At 36.2% G+C, this 25,189-nt stretch overlaps 1 protein-coding gene across 5 annotated transcripts in view; it reads left to right on the plus strand.

Moving 5' to 3' along the window:
* The window catches only part of PCYT1B (phosphate cytidylyltransferase 1B, choline), a 104,470-nt gene that overhangs the window by 60,379 nt on the left and 18,902 nt on the right, over positions 1-25,189 (plus strand). For all 5 annotated transcript variants that reach the window (XM_074233116.1, XM_074233123.1, XM_074233140.1 and 2 more), the window contains 3 exons: positions 6,133-6,284; positions 10,131-10,209; positions 23,401-23,543. In XM_074233116.1, coding sequence (XP_074089217.1) covers positions 6,133-6,284; positions 10,131-10,209; positions 23,401-23,543 — 374 coding nt within the window. The remainder of the gene's footprint in view (positions 1-6,132; positions 6,285-10,130; positions 10,210-23,400; positions 23,544-25,189) is intronic.

Genomic DNA, 25,189 nt, shown 5'->3' on the forward strand with positions numbered 1-25,189 from the left:
ATAAGAAAACTGAGGCAAACAAGTTAAGTGATTCACCCAGAGTCACACAGCTAGTAAGTGTCTGAGCCAGATTTTAATTCAGGTATTTCTGGCTTTAGGCCAGGAACTCTAGGCCTAGATGTCCAGGAATCAGTAGAAACATGGGTGTAATTTTCCTTTCTGACTGTATGATTGTAGATAATTTATTCTATCTGAACTTCAATTTCCTCAACTGTAAAATGGTAATAGGCAATCTCACAAAGTTGTGGTGAAGATAAAAGGAGATAATGTAAAACATGCTGTGTGCCATCTGCTATGCTATTATCTTCTAAAACCAGTGTTGTTGGGCAAGTTACAGTTATCTTCATGATCATCTCTGCTTATGCTCATCATCATCAGCATGAAAAGTTGGTAACTAACTGTCCCATTAAATTTAATTTCTTGATGAAAATTTTTTTTGAGTTCATGATGAAACCAATTCTGCCAATTTTGTCTCTCTCTTTGAGGAGAGTCTCAGAGTTCTCCCATTTAAGTGGGAATACTTTAGGCTTTGTACCTTGTCGGTATGGATTTGAGAGTCATTCAACAGTTAACAACAACAAAAGTTTATTTAGCCATAAATAGGATAGGCAAGACATTCAACAAGGATACTCCAGTACTAAACTTTGGCAGATTTACCTGCTGTGGCAATTGAAAGATAAAATAACTTAGGAAACAAAGGTTTGAGCTTCCAAGCATTTCAAATTTATTAAACAATGTATGCCCAACAAATGAGGCCCAGTTGCCTTCCTCCACTTTGGACCCCTAATTCAAGTGGAGACAGACTTTTATGTATTAAAAATAATCAACTCAGACCAATTCATTAAAAAAAATTAACTAGGATAATCTAATTTCTAATGGGGGAAAGATTAGGGACTTTTCAATTTGAGAAGGGAGAGAAAACAGGCACAATTCCCTGAAATAAAAAAAAAATTGTGTTCCACACCCTTCAAGTGTCAAAAACAATCAAAGGAACACAGAAACAATCATGGATTGATCAGTATGGGATCAATTTTCAAGTAAGATATAGGGATTGTTTAAAGTGTTTGATTGTGAGGAAAACTCCTTGCAGTTCTCTGGATCTGACTGAGTTTCTGTTCAGCTTAACCTAGGTCTCTAGTTAAGGGTCTCTAAACAATAGGTAGAATAGTCCAGCTTCCCAGCCTTGCAAACCTAGGTCCAAAAAATGCAATAAAGTTTTCTCACAGGACAGAAATTGGACTAGGCTCTTAATTGAATAGAAAGGGAACTGAGCTAAATCCAAAACTGAGTCTCAAGAAGGAAACAGTATGGTTCACTTAATTCACTTCTATTTGGTGTTCTAATACCCTCAAATCTTTCACCTCTTGCTCCATGTGTAGCATTTTATAAATGTGAGTACTCATATGTGAGTAGGGTTCTAGAAGATATTAGTGACAGAAGAAAGGCAAGAACAACTAAGAAAAAGAGACGACCTGGTCATGAAATAATAACTAATATATAAACATTGCTTTTATAAAATAACACGTATGTATATGAACATGCAATGCATATATGTCATATACATGTATTATTACATACGCATGTATAGATAGATTAGATAGTTATACAGCATGTCCCAAAAGTTTTAGTGCAGTTTTAAGCTTAAAGTTTTACAAAGATTTTGGGGACCCCTCTATATATAGGTAAGGCTTCAGCAAAATTGATGGTCCCTAAAAGACAAAGACATTGAAATGTAAAAGGGAAAGTTTTCGGATACAAACTAGATAGATCTCCCCCAGAGAAAGGATGGAAAGATTGAATAGCTCATTTACATATAAAGAGGACAATGAACTTGCCTCCAGGAATAAATTGAATTGCTTTCTTTGGTCCCTAGTCACTCATCTGTATAAAATTTCCAAAGGAGTAGGGGTTAGACTGAATTGAAACTAATCCTTTTAAAATTAAAAGTTCTTAACCTGAGGTCCATGGACACCAGCTTCACCTTCGTGATGTTATGGTTCTCTTGGAGATAAAAGAACAAACAGTAGTACCCCAGAGAGCCATGAACTTGGAAGGGAAAAAAATTATATCTTTATTTGAATATGATGATATATATTTTATTTTAGCAATTTAAAGAACATTATTCTGATTAGATTGTCAAAGGATTCATGATACAAAGAAGATTGGGACCAATTCCTTCAAGCCCTGGTAGAATAGTTTAATGAGGGAAAGGACTTTTGAACCAGGAAAGGTTCATCAAATTACCTGAGTTTCCTCATCTGTAAAATGAAGGGAGTAGATTAGGGTTTCTTCCAGCTCCAAGTCTATGGTTCTATAATTATTCACCTGTGTTCTCTAAATCCTTTTTTTAGAATGACACCCTCTAGACATAATATGCATTTATGCTTACATGCACATTACTTCTTTATTTTGTCCATCTTCCAAATAAGTGAGTAGATAACTTCTTCCTCAACTTATCAAGTAATCCTCTTGAAACCATTACTTGTGGTGATTCAGCTTTGAGATTATGTCCTCAGTATTTTGCTTTCTATTGTCTAGTCAAACTTTGAAATCAATTTTTATTATTCAGTCAGTTGAGGTGATTCCACCATTTTGAATTTCTTCTTTTTTAAAAATCCATATTGCGATTTGTAAAATCATAGGGCACTCTATTACTGCCACCTAGTGGTCTCATTTCCCCAATTGTAAATAGTCACATTTTTATCATCTTTTGGTCATATCTACATTAAAACTATGCTTTATTTAAAGGCTACATTTGTACTGGCTTATGAGTCTGTCTATTCTGTTTTAGAGGGCCACATGATCTCTACTGGAGCTGACTTCTTGTTCTGCCTGTTTGAGGACTTTCTTCCTTATTCCCTACCCCTTTTAGCTACATACTACTAGCTCAGAACCTTTCATTTTGAAGTTTAACATCATTGTATTAAAGCATGAGTGGCTTAGGTTAAATCATAAAATATAATATCCTTAACCAGTGCTCAAGCTCAAAAGCAATTCTGGATAATTGTTATATGACCAGAATGCAAGGACCATATTGATCATAGTTGCAGTTTGTTGTTTGCGCTGCTTTTAAATGCATGGTGGCATCTTTGGAGGAGGAAATGGCAAGTTGTTCCAGTAACTTTACCAAGAAAACCCCAAATGGGAACATGAAGGATCACACAATTGATTGACTAAACAACAAATGACATCTTTAACTTGTTTGGTGTGGGAGCATATTATAATTGAAAAATATGCATGTTTTCTGCAATTTTTATTTATTTAGTTGTTTTAGGTTCCTTTATAAGGTAGTCAGGAAGAAGCTAACATAACTGATCCCATGTGAAATTCATATTTTGGACCAAATTTGACACAAAATATTCAGCATTAGGACAAAAGAAAGAAAATTTCAGCATCAAAAGAGTTAAAAACTGTAATTGGTAAGGCCCTTTACCTGTGCAACTGTTCCATAGAGCAACTTCTACTACCAATTCTATGCTTAGCCTTGTGACTAAAATTAGAAGTGTATTGTTTCATTATTACTGATGATAGGCCCAATGAGTGCGTAGGAATATTTGGCCAATCAAGAAAAAAGGCAAAAACTACTCAATTTTACTGTGTAAAAGAATTTGAGGCACTTTTTAAAAATAAACATAACTGCACCCCTCCCAAAAGAGATTAAAACCCCAAAACAACAAAAAAATCAAGCAAAAGGAACAAAGAAAACAGATATTAATAGACTCATGAATGAGATGGGTTAAATCAGGTAAGAAATGGTGGCAAAATGTAATGGAAAGAACAATTAATTTAGAATCAAGGCATCTGGGTTTAAATCCAGGCTTCACTATTGACACTGGGGTCACTCAACTTCCTCTGAGTTTTACTTTTCTAGTAAATAAAACAGGGATTGTAAAATTTTTGATAATTATTTCATGGGGTTATTGTCAGGAAAGTGATTTGCAAAACTTAATTTCTACATTATATTTGTACTTATTTTTGTAAGACATAAATTCTGTATTATATGAATTATTATAAGTAACTATCATGATTTTCTTAAAATCATAACTGTGTTAGTTACCCAAACAACATAGAACTATTTCTGGGTATATTTTGTGGTTCAGTCCCAAGCTCATCTTTTTTTAAAAAAAATTTTTTTTATTTGAGTCAATGGGGTTAAATGACTTGCCTAAGGTCACATAGCTAGGCAAGTGTCTGAGGCTGGATTTGAACTCAGGGTCTTCTGTTCCAGGGCCAGTGCTCTATCCACTACACCATCTAGCTGCCCCCTCCAAGCTCATCTTAAGGTACTTACTATCAGTAAGATCAGCGAGTTAATAGTTCACCTCTACAAAGCATTTTACAATTTACAAACATTATCTTAAGGTTCAGAATAATTGTTCAAGCTGCTATTCTCTTTATTACTATTTTAATTAGGTCTGAAGCCCAAAGAGATAAAGTGACTTACACATTGTTAGGAGTAGATATAATACCAGCAGCACCTTGTTAGCAGAGGTTTGATTTAGAAATGAACTGATATGTTTGTAAATCATCAAACATTTACCCAATGGAGGTATTCTTTTTGCTAAAATAGCAAGCTATATAATAATAAAATGGACTTGGTTTTTATAAAAGGGGCACCTGCTCATCTGACTCCTTTTGGAAACTTGCTGGAGGGTAGGATATAGTGATTAGCACTGTCTTCAGATACCCACCAAATAAAAATGGTCCATGTGGGTAGAACTTTTTATTTCCTTGGATGATCAGAAATCTAGGTCAAGGGAGGCAGGGCTGTAAGGACAAATCAGTTTGGGGAATACCTTTGTCACAATCAATTTCTCCTGCAGTGTTCCCTATCATGACCATGATCACAAAAACTAATACAATATTTGATGCAGGATACTTGCTGAGGTGTGTTGGAACCAGCTTTTATTGATTCTTTTAAATTTTCAGTGTATTTTCACCTCAGAAGTTGGCAAATACTACAAATCAGGCCTTGATTTAGTGTTGTGTTGATTGTCTAGACCTAAGAATGGGCTGTATCAAGTATTAATAATGCAGATTAAACTTAAAAGTCAATCTTGTACTTCTCCCCCCCCCCCCCAATAGCAAGTTAAAAATTCACCAGTGAATCACTTATTGCATCCTAGGTTTTTTTTTTTGTCTCAAAGTCCTGTGCTCTACCTACCATACCTCACTGCCCCTAAAACTATTTGTTCACACTAAGTCTTGTCCCCAATGTGTTAGAAACCTGGAAAAGTTTTCACTCCTTACTAGAAGTAAGCTTTGGATAATTTGAATATCAGCATTTTAATAATTTATTTTTAAGATTGATTCAAATATCATCTCCCAATATCTGCTCTAAGAGTGTTAGGAAAGCATTATTCCCAATTCCATTTTACAGATCAGGGGACTGAAAAACATAGACTTAAGAGACATGTATCTGAACTCTGGTTATAATATTTTCTTCCTGCTCTGAGGGCTTCAATTAAGTCTTTCTTGATCATTCTGGTGTTCTGGATCATGCTTCCCATTTTGGATAATCAGGATCACTCTTTCATAATAAAATCTAGTGAAAAAAAGATCATGAAAGAAAAAGATCATGTATGTATCTTAATACATGTGTGTATAAGTATGAACATGAATCACACTTTACACCTCAGGAGTTAACTACAATGAATCCTTCATGATTCACGATTTGATTATCCATGGCATTCATTAGTCTGGTCTCTTCTTTCCTCTCTATCTCCCTCTGACCATCTCTTTCATTTTTTATTTTTCTTTTCTGATTAGCAATTTTCCAAGACAGAGAAAGGGGAAGTAAAAGACTATAAAACTCAGATTGGGCAGTTTGAATAACAGCTCAAGTAAAAGGTTTGATGGGAAATGAGGTTGAAACTAATAGCTATCTATTATATGAGCTGTCTGGTTCATCAATAGATTGCAGCTATCTGTCCCATCTTTATCCTTCATTATTGTGGGTGTCTGTAAGCTAGCTGCAGCTGATCACCCTAACCCCTCTAGTTTTGTGATGCTCCTTTTTTTTTTTTAAAGCTAAATTAGTGAGATCCTCTTCGAGGATATCTGATTAAGTAGGGCAAAAGCCTGGACTTTGTAAACATCTTCAATGACTTTGCTTGTTTTTTTTTTTTTCAGTTTGCAGTGATGACCTCACTCACAAATTCAAAGGCTTCACAGTAATGAATGAAACAGAAAGATATGAGGCTCTCAGGCACTGTCGTTATGTAGATGAAGTCATCAGAGATGCTCCATGGACACTCACACCAGAGTTCTTAGAAAAACATAAGGTATTTCTCATCCATCCCTCTCCTCTCCATGGGAAGCTATGAAATCCAGTAGTTGGCAGGTCAAGGAAATATTCAAAGATCTTTGAGTTCCTCGAAGCTACTTCTAGATACATGACATTTCTTTATCAGGGAGAAAAGGGGGGCTATTTGTTTGGTCTTTGGAAAATAATGTGATGTAAATCACTCTACCAGTCCAATGTGAGGAGCTGTATTTTTGCCTTTGTATGTATCTGTATCTATATCTATATCTATCTATCTCTATCTCTATATCTATCTATCTATCTATCTATCTATCTATCTATCTATAAACAAGGTTAAGTTCCATTTTAGTGATTTTTCCATTTTCAAACTGGCTTCACAGAAAAGCATGGGAAGCTAGCACTGCTGTGTATGTGTATGTCTATGTGTGTGTGTGTGTGTGTGTGTGTGTGTGTGTGTGTGTGTGTGTGTGTAATAGCAGGAAAATCAAACCATTTTCTAGTGAGAAGTAAATAAAAGGGAAAACTACAAAATGATTCTCTCCAATTAATCCCGAATATTTATTTAGCACAATTATAGGCTCAGCCTATGCCCAGTTTGATGAGGGATACGGACAAGTAAAAGAGATGCCTCTAGGAGTCTACTATAGTCTTAGCTAGACAAAATTGACACACTTAAAATTAAAGTGAATGGTGTAAGGCAGTAAATAAGTAATTAGAGTGCTCAGGTATATTGATACATTTGAGAGAAAATCAGTGAACATTTAGTGCTCAAGGAATATCACATAAAAGAGGTTGGATTAATTCTAAATAATGAAGATGAGTTAAAATTGAATAGGCAACCAGGAGAAAATGGGGTAGATGCACAAAGGCAGATATAGTCATTAAATGTTCAATTTCATTCAATTTAACTGATTAAAACCTTAATATGTATGTCCTACTCACTGCACTAGGAGCAAAGAACAATATGGTCCAGTAGGGTGTTGAGAGGCATTGAAACTGACCCTGGAATTTCAATTGCTACAGGTAACTCTAACTCTCAGGTGAGAAAACTCTCATGTGGAAACCCAATATGAGTCAGCACATTTGCTGCAATTTATAGTTTTAGAGAGTCACCCAGAATATTGAGTGAGTTATTTGTTCAGGTCATACCACCAGTAGAAGTTAGAAGCAGGTCTTCCTGGATTCAAATATTTCCCCTAAACTATGTTGCTTCCAAGTAAACTATAATACAAAGGACATGCTATAGTGTGACATACAAAGAGTTTAAGAGATAAGAGTTTCTGGGTAATTAATCATTAGGGTTTGATGAGATATGAGGTTGAAACTAATAGCTAAAGTGAGCTATCTGGTTCATCATTGCAACTATTTGTGCCATCTTTTTCCTTCATTACTGTGGGCTATCTGCCGTTCTGTGATGCTCCTTCTTTTTAAAGCTAAATTAGTGGGATCTTCTTCAAACATGTTGCTAATAAAAGGATAGCTATTTGGTCATCTCTCTTAGACCAAAGACTCCTCAAGGAACTCATTCAATGCTTACCTGCCCTTGGAAGAGTAATGTTTCCAAGGATGAAAATCAACTCTGATTGGTTAACAATTAATGAAAAAAATAATATCATAATAAGAGGTAGACCTGTTCTAACGAGGGTCTGGGATATGTAACTTTGATCATTCAGTTTTGGTCAAAGAAAATTATCTATATCCATGTCATTCTCCTGACAAAAAGGGATAATCCTTCTTTTCCTAGACCTTTCTGAGTAAAAAACAATAGTCAGGAATCCATAAAATCACCTGACTTTGTATTTTGAACAGATCTAAATCTTCCTCTCAATATCAACCCTGCTCATTAAAGTCTCCTTGAAAAAATCTACAGGGCTAATTTCTGAACAAGGAAATTGAAAAAGAGAGAAAAATACCTTGGTTCTAATTCAATAACAAGTTATTAAAGACAAGAGAGAAAGAATCATGTTCCTTATTAGTATAGGTGCAAAACACTGTAGAGGTTGGAGAAGAAAGAGAACACATTTTCTTGGGTAGGCACATTTGACATATTTGGTGGGGGTTTGGGTGAGAAGGGTGGAGAATTTAGAAAGGTCACATTTGAAGTGAAAAGTAGCATTTGAGGGAAACTCAAAGAAGGCATAGGATTTTGATTTTGATTTTGATGGGTCACAGTAAGAAAACTAACCAAACAAAACCCTAAATCTTGAGTGTGGTGAGGTGAATAGTACATAGAAGCCCTGGATTCAAATTCTGTGCTCTAACTTAATTGGACGTTGGTAAGTCATGTATGAGACTCAGTTTCCTTACCTGTAAGTTGGAGATGATACCTCACTGACCTCAGAGGGCTGTTGTGAAGTTTAAGTGTGATTACATATGGAAAGTCCTTGACAAAATTAAAGCCCTATATAAATATCAGTTATTATTACTTGGGGAAGGAATGGGAAAAATTGGATAAACAAACTGGAACTAGACTATTGAGGTCCTTGAAAGGGAGGCATAAAGTTGTCAATGAATTCTGTTTGTTTTAACAAGGAATGATATGAAGAAAACATTGGTTTTAGTAATATTCCTATCTAGCATCAGCACACAGGATAAATTACAGAGAGAGCAAGGAATAAAGAAGGTCAATTTGAAGGTCACTGCCGTCATTCTGGCTTGAATGGAGGAGAGTGCTAGTGAATGGAAAGGAAAAATAGATGTGAAAGATATTTTGAAGTAAAATATGCAGGAACCAGTGACTGACAAATGAACAAATGATAGAGATGGAGAGAGAGTAGTTGAAGCAGACTCCAATATTTTCAGCCTGAGTATATGGAAAAATAGTTGTGTCACCAAGAGAGAAGATAGTGGGAGGAGATATAGGGAGATGTTTTGAGGTTTTGACACCTTGAAATGATATGTAATAGAAAAAGTCAGAAATTGTAAGACCTGATTTTATTATTTTTCCCTATCTCTCTCTCTCTGTACCAACTGCAAGTGTAAACAAGGTGCAAATCACCTAATCTCTATGAACCTCAGCTTCCTCATTTCCAAAAATGGGTATAATACCTGCAGGCCAGGATGGATCATGAAGATCAAATGATAAAAAGGATACAAAAGTGATTTACAAAGCATGATATGGCCCATATATATATGAAATATGACTATTATTACCTGTGAGACTGGAAAGGGGAAAGAACTTGAGAAAAAGATTTTGGAGCTATCAATATAGTTAGTCTATGTAGTCAATAAATATTTATTAAGCACCTGTTACATTCTGGAGATAGGGGAACAAAATAAACCATCCCTCTTCTCTATGAGTTCACAATCTAATTGGGGGGGGGCACAACCTGCCAAAACAATGTACAAACTATATGTACAGCATAAATAGGAAATAACAAGAGAGGGAAGGTGCTAGTATTAAGGCAATGAGGAAAGTTTTCCTGTAGAAGTTTAGATTTTACCTGTGAATTGAAGGAAGCCAAGGAAATCCAGGAAGTGGTGATGAAGATAGAAAGCATTCCAGACTGGGGGACAAAGATTATAGCATCCAGGAAAGTGGATGAATTCTCTGAGGGAGAAAATAATACAGGGCCAAAAACTGAACCCTTGCCATGTCCCCCAGTTCTAATGTAGAGGGAGAAAGAAGAGCCAGCAAAGAAAATAAACTCAACTTCTTGAGTCTAGATCTCACTGATTTTGATGGAAATAAAGGGAACGAAATATCTTCAATGAGAAGTTTCTGACCACAAATAAGAATTTTTAAATTCAGGTGCCTAATACCAACAAAGCATCTCCAACCTCTTCCTCTCTCCAAGACTTACTCTCCCCACTTCCTTCAGCTTTCCACTCAGCAGCAGTATTTTCCTTTCTCTTTCCTGGACAGATTGATTTTGTGGCCCATGATGACATCCCATATTCCTCCGCTGGTTCTGATGATGTTTACAAGCACATAAAGGAAGCAGGTGAGGATTCTTATTCCAATTCATACTACCTCAACACAAAAGTTAAGGTCTTATGCCCATAAGGTGCCAGTCATATTTGCAAATACAAAGGCCACCAGTGAAAACTGAATATGCATGAGAAGAGTTATTTATCTAAAAATGACCAGATAAAAAGTATTTAAAACAGTGGTCCCCTAAGTAGAGGATGTTCATGACTTAGTGCCTAACATCCCATGACCTTGTCTCCAATGCAATAATACTACCCCCTCCTCTCATAGGTCAAGTCTTCCTCAGTCACTCACTCTTCCATCTCTCATTGGTACCCTCTTTTGTCTGTGCCTGAGAGTCAGCCCATTAGGACAATTAAAATATAGTCAACTACAGTAGCTGTGACCTCAAAAATGCCCTGCCCCTAGCCCTTGGCAAATCCACATCCTGTCCCCCAGATCAATCTGTGACTTTTAGTAGGTGCCGGATGTTGTATCTGATTGGGAAGCTGATGAATAAGTCAACTCTTCTCTGTCCCCTACCCTCAGTACGCATTTCAGTCTTTAGTAGGACAATGAGCTTATCCAAGATGAGCAGACATGAATAAGATGTGATTTGCATCCCTGATTTCACTGTTACCTCCAACCCATCTTTCTTTTAAATTTCCCTATTCCTACTGAGGGCACTACCATCTTTTGAGTCACTTAGGCTCATAATATCTTTGATTCTTCATTTTCTCTCATCCCATGTATCTTGGTTGATTTTTGTCCTTCAATATGCAAAAATACCAAAATGGCATCACTATGCTTGAGACAAATTATAGCGTGTCCAACTGTGGCTGATAGCCCAGTATGCGCTTGGAATGCTCTACCACAGGTTGGACAGATAGTCCACGTGAACATCTGGGGTGGGTACTCTAAGCTTACACATCTCATGTTTCCTTTGAACTACTTTAATTCTGCCTTCCTCATAGAATGCAGCCCCTTCTCTGATGAGGGTACACCATACTGGGTGGTCCTGTGCCAGTGTCTCCCAAGCTGTACAATCAATCCTAAAGTTCTTCAATGAGACCTTCAGGGTGTCTTGGTATCATTTCTTCTGACTCACTTGTGAGCACTTGCCCTGTTTGAGTTCTCCATAAAATAATCTTTTTGGCAAGCATACATCTGGTATTCTAACAATGTGACCATCACCATCACAGTTGAGCTATCTGTAGCGATACTGGAATGCTAGGCAAGTTAGCTCAAGAAAAGACCTCAGTGTCTGGTATCTTCTCCTGCCAGGTGATCTTCAGAATCTTCCTAAGACAATTTAAATGGAAGTGATTCAGTTTCCTGATATGGTACTGGTAGACTGTCCAGGTTTCACAGAACAATGGCTCCGTAGACCTTCAATTTGGTAGTCAGTCTAATACCTCTTCTCTCCCACACTTCCTTTGAAAGCCTCTCAAATACTGAGTTAACTTTGGCAACGCATGTGTCAACCTCATTGTTAATGTGTACCTCCTGGAAAGGACATTGCCAAGGTAAGTGAACTTGTCCACAGTACTCAAAACTTCTCCATTTGCTGTAATTGATGATTCCAAATACGGATGGTGTGAGGCTGGCTGATGGAGCACCTGGGTTTTCATGGTGCTAATTTTTAGAACAAAGTCAGCACAAGCAGCAGAGAATCAATCCATACATTGTTGCATCTCAGTTTCAGAGACTGCATTGAGCACAATTATCTGCAAACAGAAGATCATGCACCAACACTTCCTCCACTTTGGTCTTGGTTTGTAGCCTTTTCAAGTTGAAGAATTTACAATCAATGCAGTAGCCAATCTTGAGGCCATGTTCATCCTCAGTGAAAGCATTTGATAACATAGCTGTAAATATCATGCTAAGAAGCATGGAAGGAAGGGGCACAGCCTAGTTTTACTCCACTGGTGACTGGGAAATGTCAAGAGCATTGTCCACTATCCAGATCCCAGGCAAGCATGCCATCATGACATTGACATACAATACTAATAAACTTCTCCAGCAAATCAAATTCTGACATAATTTTACATAAGCCCTCACTACTGATAGTATCAAAGGCCATAGTCAGATATGCAAATATTGTATAAGAACCTCTCTGTTCCTGACAATTTTCCTGGAGTTGTCTGACTGTAAAAACCACATTGACTGTTCCTTGACTTTTTCTGAAGTCACACTGGCTCTCAGAGAGGTGAAGGATCAGTTTATTGAGAAGGATACTGGAAAACATCTTACCAGCAATGACTAAAAGAGAAATACCCCAAGACTGTCACAGGACAATTAAGATGGACAATGGGGGCACCCTTGAATTCTTGGGGGATAACCTCAGCATGTCATAACCTGGAAAATTTTAGTCAACTTTTGGATGAGCAATGTACCCCCTACCTCATAGATCTTAGCTGGAATAGAATCAGCACCTGGCTCCTTTCAAGTGGCACTGCTAAATCCTGTTTAATCCTGACTGTAGTTCCACAATATTTGAATTGTTTCTTTCTGGCTGCTTGCAATATTTTCTCTTTGACTTGGAAGTTCTGGAATTTGACTATTATATTCTTGAAGTTTTTATTTTGGGACTTTATCAGTGGATTCCCTCAGTTTCTATTTCACTCTCTGCTTCTAGGATATCAGGGTAATTTTCCTGGAGAATTTCTTTTAAAATGAAGCCTAGGGGCAGCTATGTGGTGCAGTGGATAGAACACTGGCCTTGGAGTCAGGAGTACCTGAGTTCAAATCCGGCCTGAGACACTTAATAATTACCTAGCTGTGTGGCCTTGGGCAAGCCACTTAACCCCACTGCCTTGAAAAATCTTTAAAAAAAATGAAACCTAGACTCTTTTCATGGTCAAGACTTTTAGGTAGCACAATAATTTTTAAATTATCTCTTCTAGATCTGTTTTCTAGTCAGTTGTTTTTCCAGTAAGATAGTTTACATTTTCTTCTAGTTTTTCATTTTTTTAGTTTTGTTTTAGTATTTCTTGATTTCTCACAAAGTCATCAGCTTCCCTTAGCTCCATTCTACATTTGAAGGAATTATTTTCTTCAGGGAGCATTTTTTTTCTCCTTTTCCTGGCCACTTGTGCTTTTTAAGACATTCTTCTACTCATTGACCTTTTAAATTGCTTTTTCTTTTGATCTGAATTGGTTTTTAAGATTTTATTTTCTTCAGTATTCTTTTGTATCTCCATCAAGCTGTTGCCTTGGTTTTCATGATTTTCCTACAAAGCTCTCATTTCTCTTCCCATTTTTCCCTCTATTCCTCTTTTCCTTATTTTTCAAATCTTTTTTGAACTCTTCCAAAGCCTGAGCCCAATTCATATTTTTATTAGAGGCTTTGGATGTAGAAGCTCTGACTTTGTCAATTTCTGAATGTATATTTTGACCCTCCTTGGGATCAAAGAAATTATCTAGGGTCAGATTCTTTTTCTTCTGTTTCCTGCTCATTTCCCCAGTCTATTACATGATTTTAACTCTTTGTTAAGGTGGGCAGACAGTGCACTGTCACAAACTTTTGAAGATTTAGGGGATACCCCCTCCCCTCCCAGGGACCTCAATTCCTTCAAAGTCAGTAGAAGTCAAGGTTGATATCAAGAGAATGGGTTGGAGTAAGAAGGTACTTTTATGGGGGCATGCTAGAGAAAGTTTAGATAGGAATGAAGCCTGGAGAGAAATGAAGGAAGAACCTGGCCTGGGTACTTTCCTTTAAGTGGAAGTTCTGGAAGGTCAAGCAGGAGAGGACCCAGGGGCAAGATGTACTTCTTTTGTGAAAAGTCTAGTGATAGAGTGAACTTCCAGTGTGAAAAACTTGGTAGTATGGTAAAGAAAGTCAGAAGAAACAAGAATGGACACTGGAGAAATGGAAGGCTTGGAGGTTATTGTGAGGATGAAGATTGTTTAGGAGGAGTGAGGCAGAGATGGAAGGATAGAATGAGAAACTCTACAAAGCACATTTCAGAGTTTTGAATCTTAAGGGTTGAACAGTAATGAATGATAATAGTGAGGAGAAAGATATGCTCATTACTGGGAGTGACTGAAGTGAAGTGAAATTGCTGGGCATGGAAGTGGAAGGGGATATGAGTTAAAAGGTCAAGGTGTTTGAACTTGGAAATGACTCACACTCTTATGATCTGAATTTGCCTTTTGCTTTGGTTCCCTCAGCTAAGCTTCACAATCACTGGTAATACTGGCTGGGCAAAATGACTACATTGCTTCTGGTCTCCATCCTTTTGGAATATTTTCCAATGAGATAATATTTGTAAAAGATGCTTAGCAGAATACCTGGCTCATAATAGATGATGGATAAATATTTGTTCCCTTCCTTTCCCTTTTTGGTTAATGCTTTTCTGGGTTCTCTGACTCCAAAAACCAACAGCCTGTGCCTGGAGAGACCCTCACTCTCTACTCATGGAAAGTTTCTTCTGGATTCATGTCAACTCCCTTTCCTTATGTAGCAGCCTGTTCTGTCCTGCCAAAGATGTAGAATCTGAAGAAATCATTTTATGCTTTTTGAAAATACTTAATTCTTATCCACAAGGTAAATGACATGCACACTAATTATTCAGGAAAGACATTTTATTATAGCTATGTTTTTCAATCCTGTGATGATAATATCCTCAAGAACTGCAAAAGGAAACAATAAATGCTAATGAGAAAGTACTGACAATACTAGATACAATATTCTTTTCCTAAAGCTGAAAAATGGTGACCTGGGAGAACAAATATGATAATAAAATCATTGATTAAAGTCAGAGGTGACCCTTAGGAACATAAGTGTATAGACCTACCAATTTAATCAAATCCCTTCATTTTGTATATTAGTAAACTGAGATACAGAGAGGTAAATGAATGACCCAGAATCATATAGATAACAAACATCAAAGGCAGAGATTTTCATTCCACTGTCATGCACTAGTGGAATTTTTTTCTGTGCAACAATGCCTCTGAATTGTTTTATGGGTCTTTTGATTTTGAATAGTATGCTTTGCTTCTATGGAGATAGTTTTCTTTTAATCTACTGTTTTTTGTTCTTCACTTTTATGTATTTGCATTTCCATTCATTTATCTTCTCTTTTGTTTCTTTGCTTCCATGGATTCAAGTTCTTCTGTTCTATCAATTATATCCAATTGAAAATAATCTCCCAATAATAAAAATCTTTAAAATAAGGGAATTAGATTAGAAATTAGAAAACTAAGCTTTCATTCCATTCTTTGTTATTATGTCTATAAATACTTTTGTTTGTAGGGTTACCTGATCATTCTGTCCTTGAACAAAAAAGGCTTTCTAACAGTGGTTATTATTTGCTTCTCCTTCTTTTTCATCTTTTCTCTGTTTCTTAAGTCAAGGATCTTAACCACAAGAAAGAGGGTCTGAAAAAGCTTTGGGAAAGAGGCTGGAAAAGTAGTTTTAGACAAAAAAAGATAGAGAAAAGGAAAGGGAATTGGAGGTTAGTGGTTCTATTTTTTTAATTCTGCTATATTATTTAAAATTAATGCATATATATATTATATATATGTGTGTGTGTGTGTGTGTGTGTGTGTGTGTGTGTGTGTGTGTGTGTGTGTGTGAATGGTGAAAATAACATTGGGCTTATAGTCAGGAGAGACCTAGATTCAAACCCTTGCTCTCATCCTTACTGTTATTACATGAACTTGTCAATGTCACTTAATTTCTATAAGCCCAAGTTTCTTCACCTGTAAAGTGTAGAAAATACTTCTAATATCTTATGAGGTTTCTGTGTAAACCTTTTATAAGCATGAAAACACCGCACAAATGCAAATTATCATTTTTATATTAGCTGTCATACCAATCAAGTATCTAAAATGTTACTAAGCACTGTGCCCTGGGGATATAAAGACAAAAATGAATTAATACTTGTCCTCAAGGAGCTTACATTCTACTGGGGAGACAATATGAGCACAAAGAAATAGAAGAACAGGGATAGAGACTGATCTGTAATTTTGCTAATATAGGAAATTTCACTTGAGGGATTTTCCTCTAACAATTCACATCAGTATCTTAACCCTGTTTGCCTTGGTTTCCTTATCTGTAAAATGAACTGAAGAAGAAAATGGCAAACCACTCTAGTATCTTTGCCAAGAAAGCTCCAAAGGGGGTCACAAAGAGTCAGACACAACTAAAATAACTGAACAACCCATAATACATGCCCATACCTGGATGTAGTTATGCACATATATGTTTATATACACATGTGTATACAGTAATACATATACATGTGATTGTATAAAGGTATATACATGTGTACAAATGTAAAAACACAGGTGAATTTTTTTTCAGGGAGATAGTCACAGTTAGAGGATCAGGAAAGTTCTCATGTAGGAGGTGGTGTGTGAACTGACCTTTGGAAAAAACTGAGTAGAGAGGACAGGTTATGCAAAGACTCAGAGATAAGAAGGGAAAAGAAGGGAAATGTGAGTGACGAGTCCTAAAAAGACACACTTGTTTGACCCTGTAGTAAAAAAAGGGGGCAGTAAGGTATAATTAACCTAGTAAAGTCTTTGGAGTCACTTTCTGAATGGCTTTAATGAATATATGTTTTATTCTAAAGGTACTAGAAGGCCACTAGTATTTGGTGAGCAGAAGAGTGACATAGATTTATGCTTTAGATACATAACTTTGGAAGTTTGGGGGAAGATTAATTGAAGAAGAGAGAGGGGTGGCTAGGTGGAGTAGTGGATAATGCACTGGCCCTGGAGTCAGGAGTACCTGGGTTCAAATCCGGTCTCAGACACTTAATAATTACCTAGCTGTGTGGCCTTGGGCAAGCCACTTAACCCTGTTTGCCTTGCAAAAACCTAAAAAAAAAATTGAAGAAGAGAGAGACCAATTAGGAGTTATTGTAGAGAAGAGGACCTGAATTAGGGCTATTTGAGTGAAGAGAAATAAATGGATACAAGAAATGTGGTGGAAATAGAAATGAGAAAAGTTAGACAGATGATTGAATATTTGAAGTGATGAAGAGGGTTGAGTAAAGAATAGCTGCAAGTTGTGAACATGGGCAAGCTAGAAGGATGAAGCACAAAGCAGAAATAGAGAAGGATAGAAGAGTGATAGGTTTTAGGGGAGAGAGAGAGAGAGAGAGAGAGAGAGAGAGAGAGAGAGAGAGAGAGAGAGAGAGAGAGAGAGAATAGCTTTAAGTATAGAGATCTGTGAGTCACTTGTACAATGATAATACTTGAACCCATGAAAGTTGATGAGAATGTGAGGGAAGAGAAGATGATCCAGAACACATCATTGACCCAGAACACAAATTTAAGAAAGATAAAATTTGGATGGAGATTCAACAAAAGATATTGGAAAGAGTTAAACCAAGATAGTAGAGTCACGAAAATGGAAGGAAAATCCATAAAAAGTATTGAACAATTTTAAAATAATTACAGAAAAATCAAGAAAGATCAAGATTGAAAGTAGTAGAGGTAGTAAAAGTAGTATTTATATATATAAATAAACCCTTATCTTTATAAGGGAAACATTTAAAATATCTATGTCTAGTATAAAGATATGAAATAGGATTTAGTAGATATTCAGGTAGTCTGTTTAGCAGAAAATTACCACAAATCAGTTGTGGTAATAAAAAATAGCACTTAATTATATTATTTAGGAAACATGCACATATCAATTGTTTGTATTATTTATTACATAAATAACAATTATTTTCTTTAAAAATAATTTTATTGGGGCAGCTGAGTGGCACAGTAGATAGAGCACCAGCCCTGAAATTAGGGGGACCTGAGTTCAAATCTTACCTCAGACACTTAATAATTGCCTTGTGACCTTGGTCAAGTCACTTAACCCCATTGCCTTAAATAAAAAAAAATTAAATAATAATTTTATCATGAACTTGGAAATTATTACAAATGGACATTTCTATTTACAAAGGCTAGAATAAGAGATGTGAAACCATAAATCTACCATGCACAGCTTGTTTTTTAGTACACATCATTTAATGGGGTAGTGCCAGAAATGCTCTTGTCTGTGTCCCCTTCTGAACTTTCTTTAGATTTCTATGTAGTTTTAAAAAGGTTCATTAATATCCTTTTCCTTTTTTTGCCTCACTATCACTTCCCTTTCTTCTACTTCCCCCAAACACAATCTCCTCCTCTAATGATTATCTATTTCCATTTCCCAGAGAAAACTCCCCTATCTTCTTGTGTTTCCAGGATAAATTATATATTCCCTAAACAAACCATACCTCCCTCTGGTCTTATGCCCATTCTCACCTGCTGATAAGGGGTTTGTTCTGTCACTGACCCACCTTCTGGCTAGTTCTTTAAAAAGTGAATATACACAGTTGGCTTGCCCTGGAGAGAGGTCTATCCTCCCCTTATTCATGTGAAAGAACTGGAACCAATTGGAGACACAGAAGGGAACTGAAGAAGAATGTCTAAATGCAGAAATAGGCCTTACCAAGGGAGAGAGTAACAGCAATTTCAGAAAAGCTCTCCTGAGTTGGAGGAGGCTGAAAATTCTAGAGATATCATACTGAGGGAGAACAAAGAGAAGGAACTATTTCCAGACAGAGATGAGGAGGGGGAGAAGGACCTAAGATGGAAGGGATCTATGATATGTAAGGAAAAAATTAGAAGTTATCTCTATTTTATGAATCAGGTATACTGGGTAGAACTTGAGGTTAGGTGGGATGAGAGAGAGAGAGAGAGAGAGAGAGAGAGAGAGAGAGAGAGAGAGAGAGTGTTTTGCTCCCAGTAAATTTGAATTCTTTCCTTTGTGAGGAGGGTTCCATGAAAGACTTCATGGATGCCTGCAGAAGATGCCCGCATGAAAAACAAAGGGAATTTTAAATAGTCTTTTATGGGACCAAATATATTCATGTTGTGAAAGAAGAATCAGAAACTAAAAGGGGGAAAAAAGAAAAAGAAAGAAAAAAGAACAAGACAAGTTTAAACATTTTTTTTCCTATGAGATGTGCATTCTACATTGCAACTTCTAAAACTCTAAAATGAACATCAGGTTATAATTCATTTATACAATGAAGACTGCTCATATAATAAAATGTAGTTTTCACTAAAAACTTTGATCTCATTATTGTGGATCATCCCTCCAATACAATTCATCCATACCCTACCATTCTGAGTCATTTTTTATTGTATCTTCCTATAAATTTCTCAGAAGGGATCCACTCAACTTCCTCTCAGCCTCTTTATATTGAATGGACATCAGTAGAATGTCTATCAGTCATTCTTAACTCTCCCCATAGGTGGGCACAGAGTGTGAGCCTAAATATTCCTGGGTGTGCCAGAATACTCTGGAATGAGCATTACCAATGGCTCTTCCTAAGGGTGGAAAGGATGCAGGTTTGTTAAGGAATCAAGCAATTCCCTCTCTAAGTTTAGTCATACTTTCCTTCAGTACTTATTGAAGCTACATGATCCATAGTGACAAAGGATGATGCTTGCCCAGGTTGTGCATCATACAATTCTCACCCCTTAACTCTGAGCATATCCTAAGGATTTGCACTATTATATTTTCTTCTCTCTATATGTTATCTGCCTTCATGATCTCATCAGCTCTCAGGGTTCAATGATCATCTCTATGCAAATGATTCCTAGATCTATTTTTACAACCCTTATCTCTCTTGTGAACTCTATATCAACTATTTACTATTGGGCAGTTTGAACTAGGCATTTTGAACCAGGCATTTCAAACTCAATGTGTTCAAAGCTGAACTCATATTTTCCTCTCTAAACCCCTCTTTTTTCCTAAATTCCCTATATCTGTCATGGTTACCACCATTTTCCAGTTAGATTCCATATGGCACTAATGCAATATCCCTTCTAAGGGGAAGAAGAAGGACTTATAGTAATGCTGGCACCAGAGTTATCTGGATATACACTCTATGAATACCCTCAATTCTCATTAGATGATTGGCCTTCATTCTTTTCTGTTCATAAATCATTCAGATGATATTCTTTATGCTATTTCTCCTGTAACCTTTGGGTATAAATTGCTACCTAGTTATACCTACTACTAATCTCTTATGCTTTGGATAATCCACAACTTTAATTATCTGAGTAATATAGTCTAAGATTTGAAGCGTCATAGTATCACCTGCATACTGGTTTAAAAAAGACAAGCCTTGTGTAAGGCAGAAGATTAGAATCACTAAAATGAAAGTACCATTTCCCAAAGTCAATCCAACCTACTGTCCTCCTTCTGTTTCATTTTAGATCCAGTGTCTTTCCCAGAATGTTAATTTTCCGAAAGTATTAGTGCAGTTTTAATATTTTTAAATTTAAGACTTTTGGAACATCCTATATGTATTCTAAGGATTGGCTTGATTAACTGACCATTCAACAACATATCATAATGGGAAACTTAGACATTCTTCATCCACTTTTTTTTTATCCTGGTTAAAGAAACTATGAGAGATCAAGAATCTCATCTGGGAGACTTTTAAATGTTCTAGGAATTGATTCATCATCCATGTAAAGAAGTAATTGGAGGACCTCAATATTTATAATAAATCTCTCTTCCATTTGAACCCAGTATTGGACATCCTCCATGACAGTGACAAGTATCTTTTGAAGAGTTTACCTTTTGCTGTTTTTTATATCTTGTTTGATGAGAATAGTAACTGGATGATGATTGAACAATGGTATTTCCATTACCATATCTTTTGGAGAATCTTTATAAAGAATCATATTTTTATAGCTTTTGCTATGTGCATGGGAGATAACCTTGTTGAAGAAGATTCTTTAAGGTTTTGCTCTACCAAATCAAATGTTTTTCTTATAGTCAACAAATAAATCTAACGCAATCATATTTTTCTGTGCCATTACACAAAGGTTGATTGTCTCACACATACATATTGCTCCCTTCTCACAATGTAATAAAGCTATAATTTATTAAAAATCAGAATTCTCTATTAACCAATATTTCCATCAAATTTGTTGTCTTTATGTTTGTCTTGCTATCACATAGAAAGAGGAAATAAACTTAAATTTCCAGTTGTCTTTGACTGGGCCTCCTCTTTTATTTTTTTTTAACTCTAAGAAATTCAATATTACCATTTAATAATAAAAATTATAGCTAGTGCATATATAAGAGGCATTATGCTAAGTGCTTTACAACTATTATCTCATTTGATTCTCAAAATAACCCTGAAATGGAGGTATTATTATTATTATCCCCATTTTACAATTGAGGAAACTGAGGTAGAGGTCAAATGACTTGCTCAAAGTCACACAGTTAGTAAATGTCTAAGGTGGGATTTGAACTCAATTCTTCCTAACTCCAAACCATCTGTCCATTTTGCCTCCTAGTTGCTTCTCTATCTTTTCTATTTTAAAGTAAAAAATACATTACTTATCTAAGGAACATGGAATAATATGTATAATATGATCACATGTGAGTTTTAAAAATATATAAGCATTTCTTTTAGATTAAAAACTAGCTATAGAGATTTCTTCTCTGCTCTGTCCTGATGATGACCACCACATAGCTTCATCTGAATGTCGAATCTATTGAGATCAGTGAGGGGAGAAGCTGTTGGAGAGTATAATAGACAATTTGTAAGGGAAAAGTCAGAAACATCTCACTCAGCCACATTTGGCTTTTGCACACTGATAATGTCTTAATTTAAGAGTCATGAATCACTCCAAATGGAGTGAAAGATACTGAAATGAAGATTAAACCTTAGAATGCTGGCTCTGCTTATCATGGAGACATGTCAGAAACTCATTGCAAAGCTTGCTAAAAAAGAGGTAGCTTAAATTAAATAGACTGTAAGGTCCAGATTACTCATCATCATTCTATTATACCCTATTACAATTGAAAGTTTCCCTTCATTAACATGCTCAGTGCTGCTTCCTAAAATAACTACCTAGCCAAATAACACAATCCTGAAAAGCATGCTAAGAAAGGTTCTGGTATCATGCTCATTACAGATTATTTTTAGCAGACTAATAATTAGGATTTGGAAAAAAAGATGGGTGCCTCATTATATCACCAGAGTATTCTCTGCTTCTTTCATGGTCTTGCCTCTCATCCAGCCAAAGCAAATCTTTTCCCCTGATCCAAAACTGCAGCAGTCTCAGCAGCAGACAATGACGATGACTTAATTTTTCTGCTATTTCGGCCCTGACCTCCTGACTTCACAGAAGGGGAGAGAGCTCATGTCTTTGGGATCTGAGCTCTCCGTCTAGCTACCTTTAGCTAGTGGCAGAAAAGGGTTGAAATTTCTCTTTCACCTTGCATCAAGAAAGGTGAGGAATTGGGGGTAGGTTAGATTGTGAATGACTGACAGAAGTTCATCCTATCATCATGTTCCTACAATACTTTTTCATACAACACTAAGATGTGGGATTTCTGATTCTGGCACCTTTGATCTCCTGCTTCTTTCATTGGCAACCATTCCTCCCATATTCCCCTCTCCATAGCAGCAACAAGTTAAATGATACTTACTTCTACAGATCACTGGTATTTGATGCAATACTTTGTCCTCCATTTACATATCTGTTCATGTTGGGGGGTGCAGGTCTTGATTGTCCATAATGCTTGACTATTAGCTTTCTACTCTTAGGGTCATGTATCTGCTCACACACCCAGTCCCATTACTTATTGGCATGCAGAAGTTTTGACCTGCTTTGTTTCCAGTGTGGACCTGTTCCCCCTCCTTCTTAGTGACCCTCTACTCCTAAGGACTCACCATATTGATATTGAATTTAGTCCATCTGAGCAGCTTATCCCACTGCCACTCAAATTAAGCTCAAGAGATTCACCATTCTCAGTCTCTCTCTCTCCAGTAGCAGAGATCACAGAAATGCTTTATTAGTGAATTTAGGATTATGTTTTTCCTTTGTTAATGCCTGTGCGTATATGCAAATATTGTGAGTATAATTTTTGTTAATTTTATAGACTGTCTCTTAGAACTTGCTATCCCTTCTTGTGTTTTTCTGGCTATAGTGTGTCTCACAGGCAATCAGATCTAAAGGCAACTATGGATAGTATAACTGCAGTGCAAAATAAACTCTTTATATGGAGGGGAAGTAATCTAGCAACCTACTGTTACGTCCATTGATTTAGGACTCTGAGTGAATAGCACTAGATCCCCTCTCCCTACTTGGTAAAATCTAATGCTGAATCTCTCTGGGGTATAAATAATAAAGCCAACACACAAATGGAACAAAATGGAAAAAAACTGAAATGAATCTAATTTTTTTCTTCTTTGACCAGGAATGTTTGTCCCAACTCAAAGAACAGAAGGCATCTCAACATCAGACATCATCACCAGAATTGTCCGTGACTATGATGTTTACGCCCGACGTAACCTCCAAAGAGGGTACACAGCCAAAGAGCTGAATGTTAGTTTTATAAATGTAAGTACATTCCCTTTTTGAACAAACTTTGATGACAAATAGGAGAGATATTTCCTGTTTACTGCCTCTCCTCTATTTATAGCTCCTATATTGACTACTTCAGGCAAAGGATTTCTTTTAAATATCTCTTTGGTGAGGGGCAAAGATTGACTTTTTCTTTAATGGCAATTTTTTTTAATGTTAATGAAGTCAGTATACTCTTCCTTGATTTTATTTTTCAAGGTCAGTGAGTTGTTCATTTGATTCCTCAAATATCTTTTCCCTAATGTAGTTAAGCAATTAGTTCAGTTAGATCCTAAAGCCTTAGGTTTCTCTTGAGTTTCTGCTGTGTTGTTCCCATAGAACTGCTATAAAATGAGTAAAACAAAGTGTCAAGAAGCAAAAGATTGTAGCCTAGAATGCTACCAGAGATGGATCTGGAGAGCTGGTCTGAATAGCTATATTTGTCTGGGCTTGGAGAAAGAGTACAAGAAATCAATATCCTCTTTCAATCTTTTTTTAAAAAATCTAGAGGTCAAAAATTTTAGGGGGAAGAGTTATCTAGAAAACTACAATCATTTGCAGTTATAATTATCTCAGAGCACACATAATTGATCACTAGTCCTTTCAAAACATGAGCGATGGTTAATGGGAATGATAATGATTACTGCTTGCCTTCATAATCCAATGATTATACTCCCAGGGCAATCTGAGAAGGAAGACGGCTGCCCTGGAGATGAAATTCTGCTCATAATATTGGCTCTGATTATGCCACTGAAAAGGTGATATGCCTATTTCAATCAAGAGATTGACTGAAATTTTTTTAAGTATTACATGGAAAAAAGGAACCCCAAGTATATGATTAAATACAAATTTTTATTTTAAAAAAACTGAGTTAAATTAAAACTATAGGTATGGGTAGTTAGAGAATCATTTCCAAAACTTGTTGCTTTCTGGTCAAAGAAGAGGTCAGAGGAAAAAACAGTCCAAGCCTAGTATTGATGGGTCTATTCAAACAAAATGAACCAGGATAAGCCAGATCCCTCTATCTCAGTTAACACTCAAGTATTGCCTGGATATGAGATTCTTCATTCTGTTTCTATTATATTCCAGTGTACTTCCAATGATAGCGTGGATAGAATCATAGCGAGGAAGACTTGGGTTCAAATCTTACCTCAGACATGACTACTGTTTACCTGGGAAAGCTCTTTTGTCTCATTTTCTTCAACTGTAAAACTAAAGAGTTGGACTCATCAAGCTCAGAAAAGTACAACTCCAGAAGACTAGTCATTAACAGGTTAATTTTTTTTGGCCATAGTTACTCACAAACTTTGTCTTCCAAGCTTGGGTCATAATGTGAGGTTTTATTTATTTATTTTCATTAATTGTTTAACTGGAATTTAGCATTTTCTTAGGTTATGAATTTAAAAAAAAACACATTATTCTAAGATTTCCACAGTCTCCACCAGACCACCACATGCTCCATGATACAAGAAAAAGCTAAGAAGGAGTCAGGAAAATAATAATTACTGAACAACAACAATGAACATGCTGGAAACATAGGTTGTAGGGGGTTTCAAAAATTAAGCAGAGGATTTTATATTTAATCTCAGAGATAAGAGAGAACCACTAGATTTATTGAATAGAGGTTGAGATGTTCAGATATT

The sequence above is a fragment of the Macrotis lagotis genome, chromosome 1 (genome assembly GCF_037893015.1).
Source record: "Macrotis lagotis isolate mMagLag1 chromosome 1, bilby.v1.9.chrom.fasta, whole genome shotgun sequence".
Classification (NCBI taxonomy): Eukaryota; Metazoa; Chordata; class Mammalia; order Peramelemorphia; family Peramelidae; genus Macrotis; species Macrotis lagotis.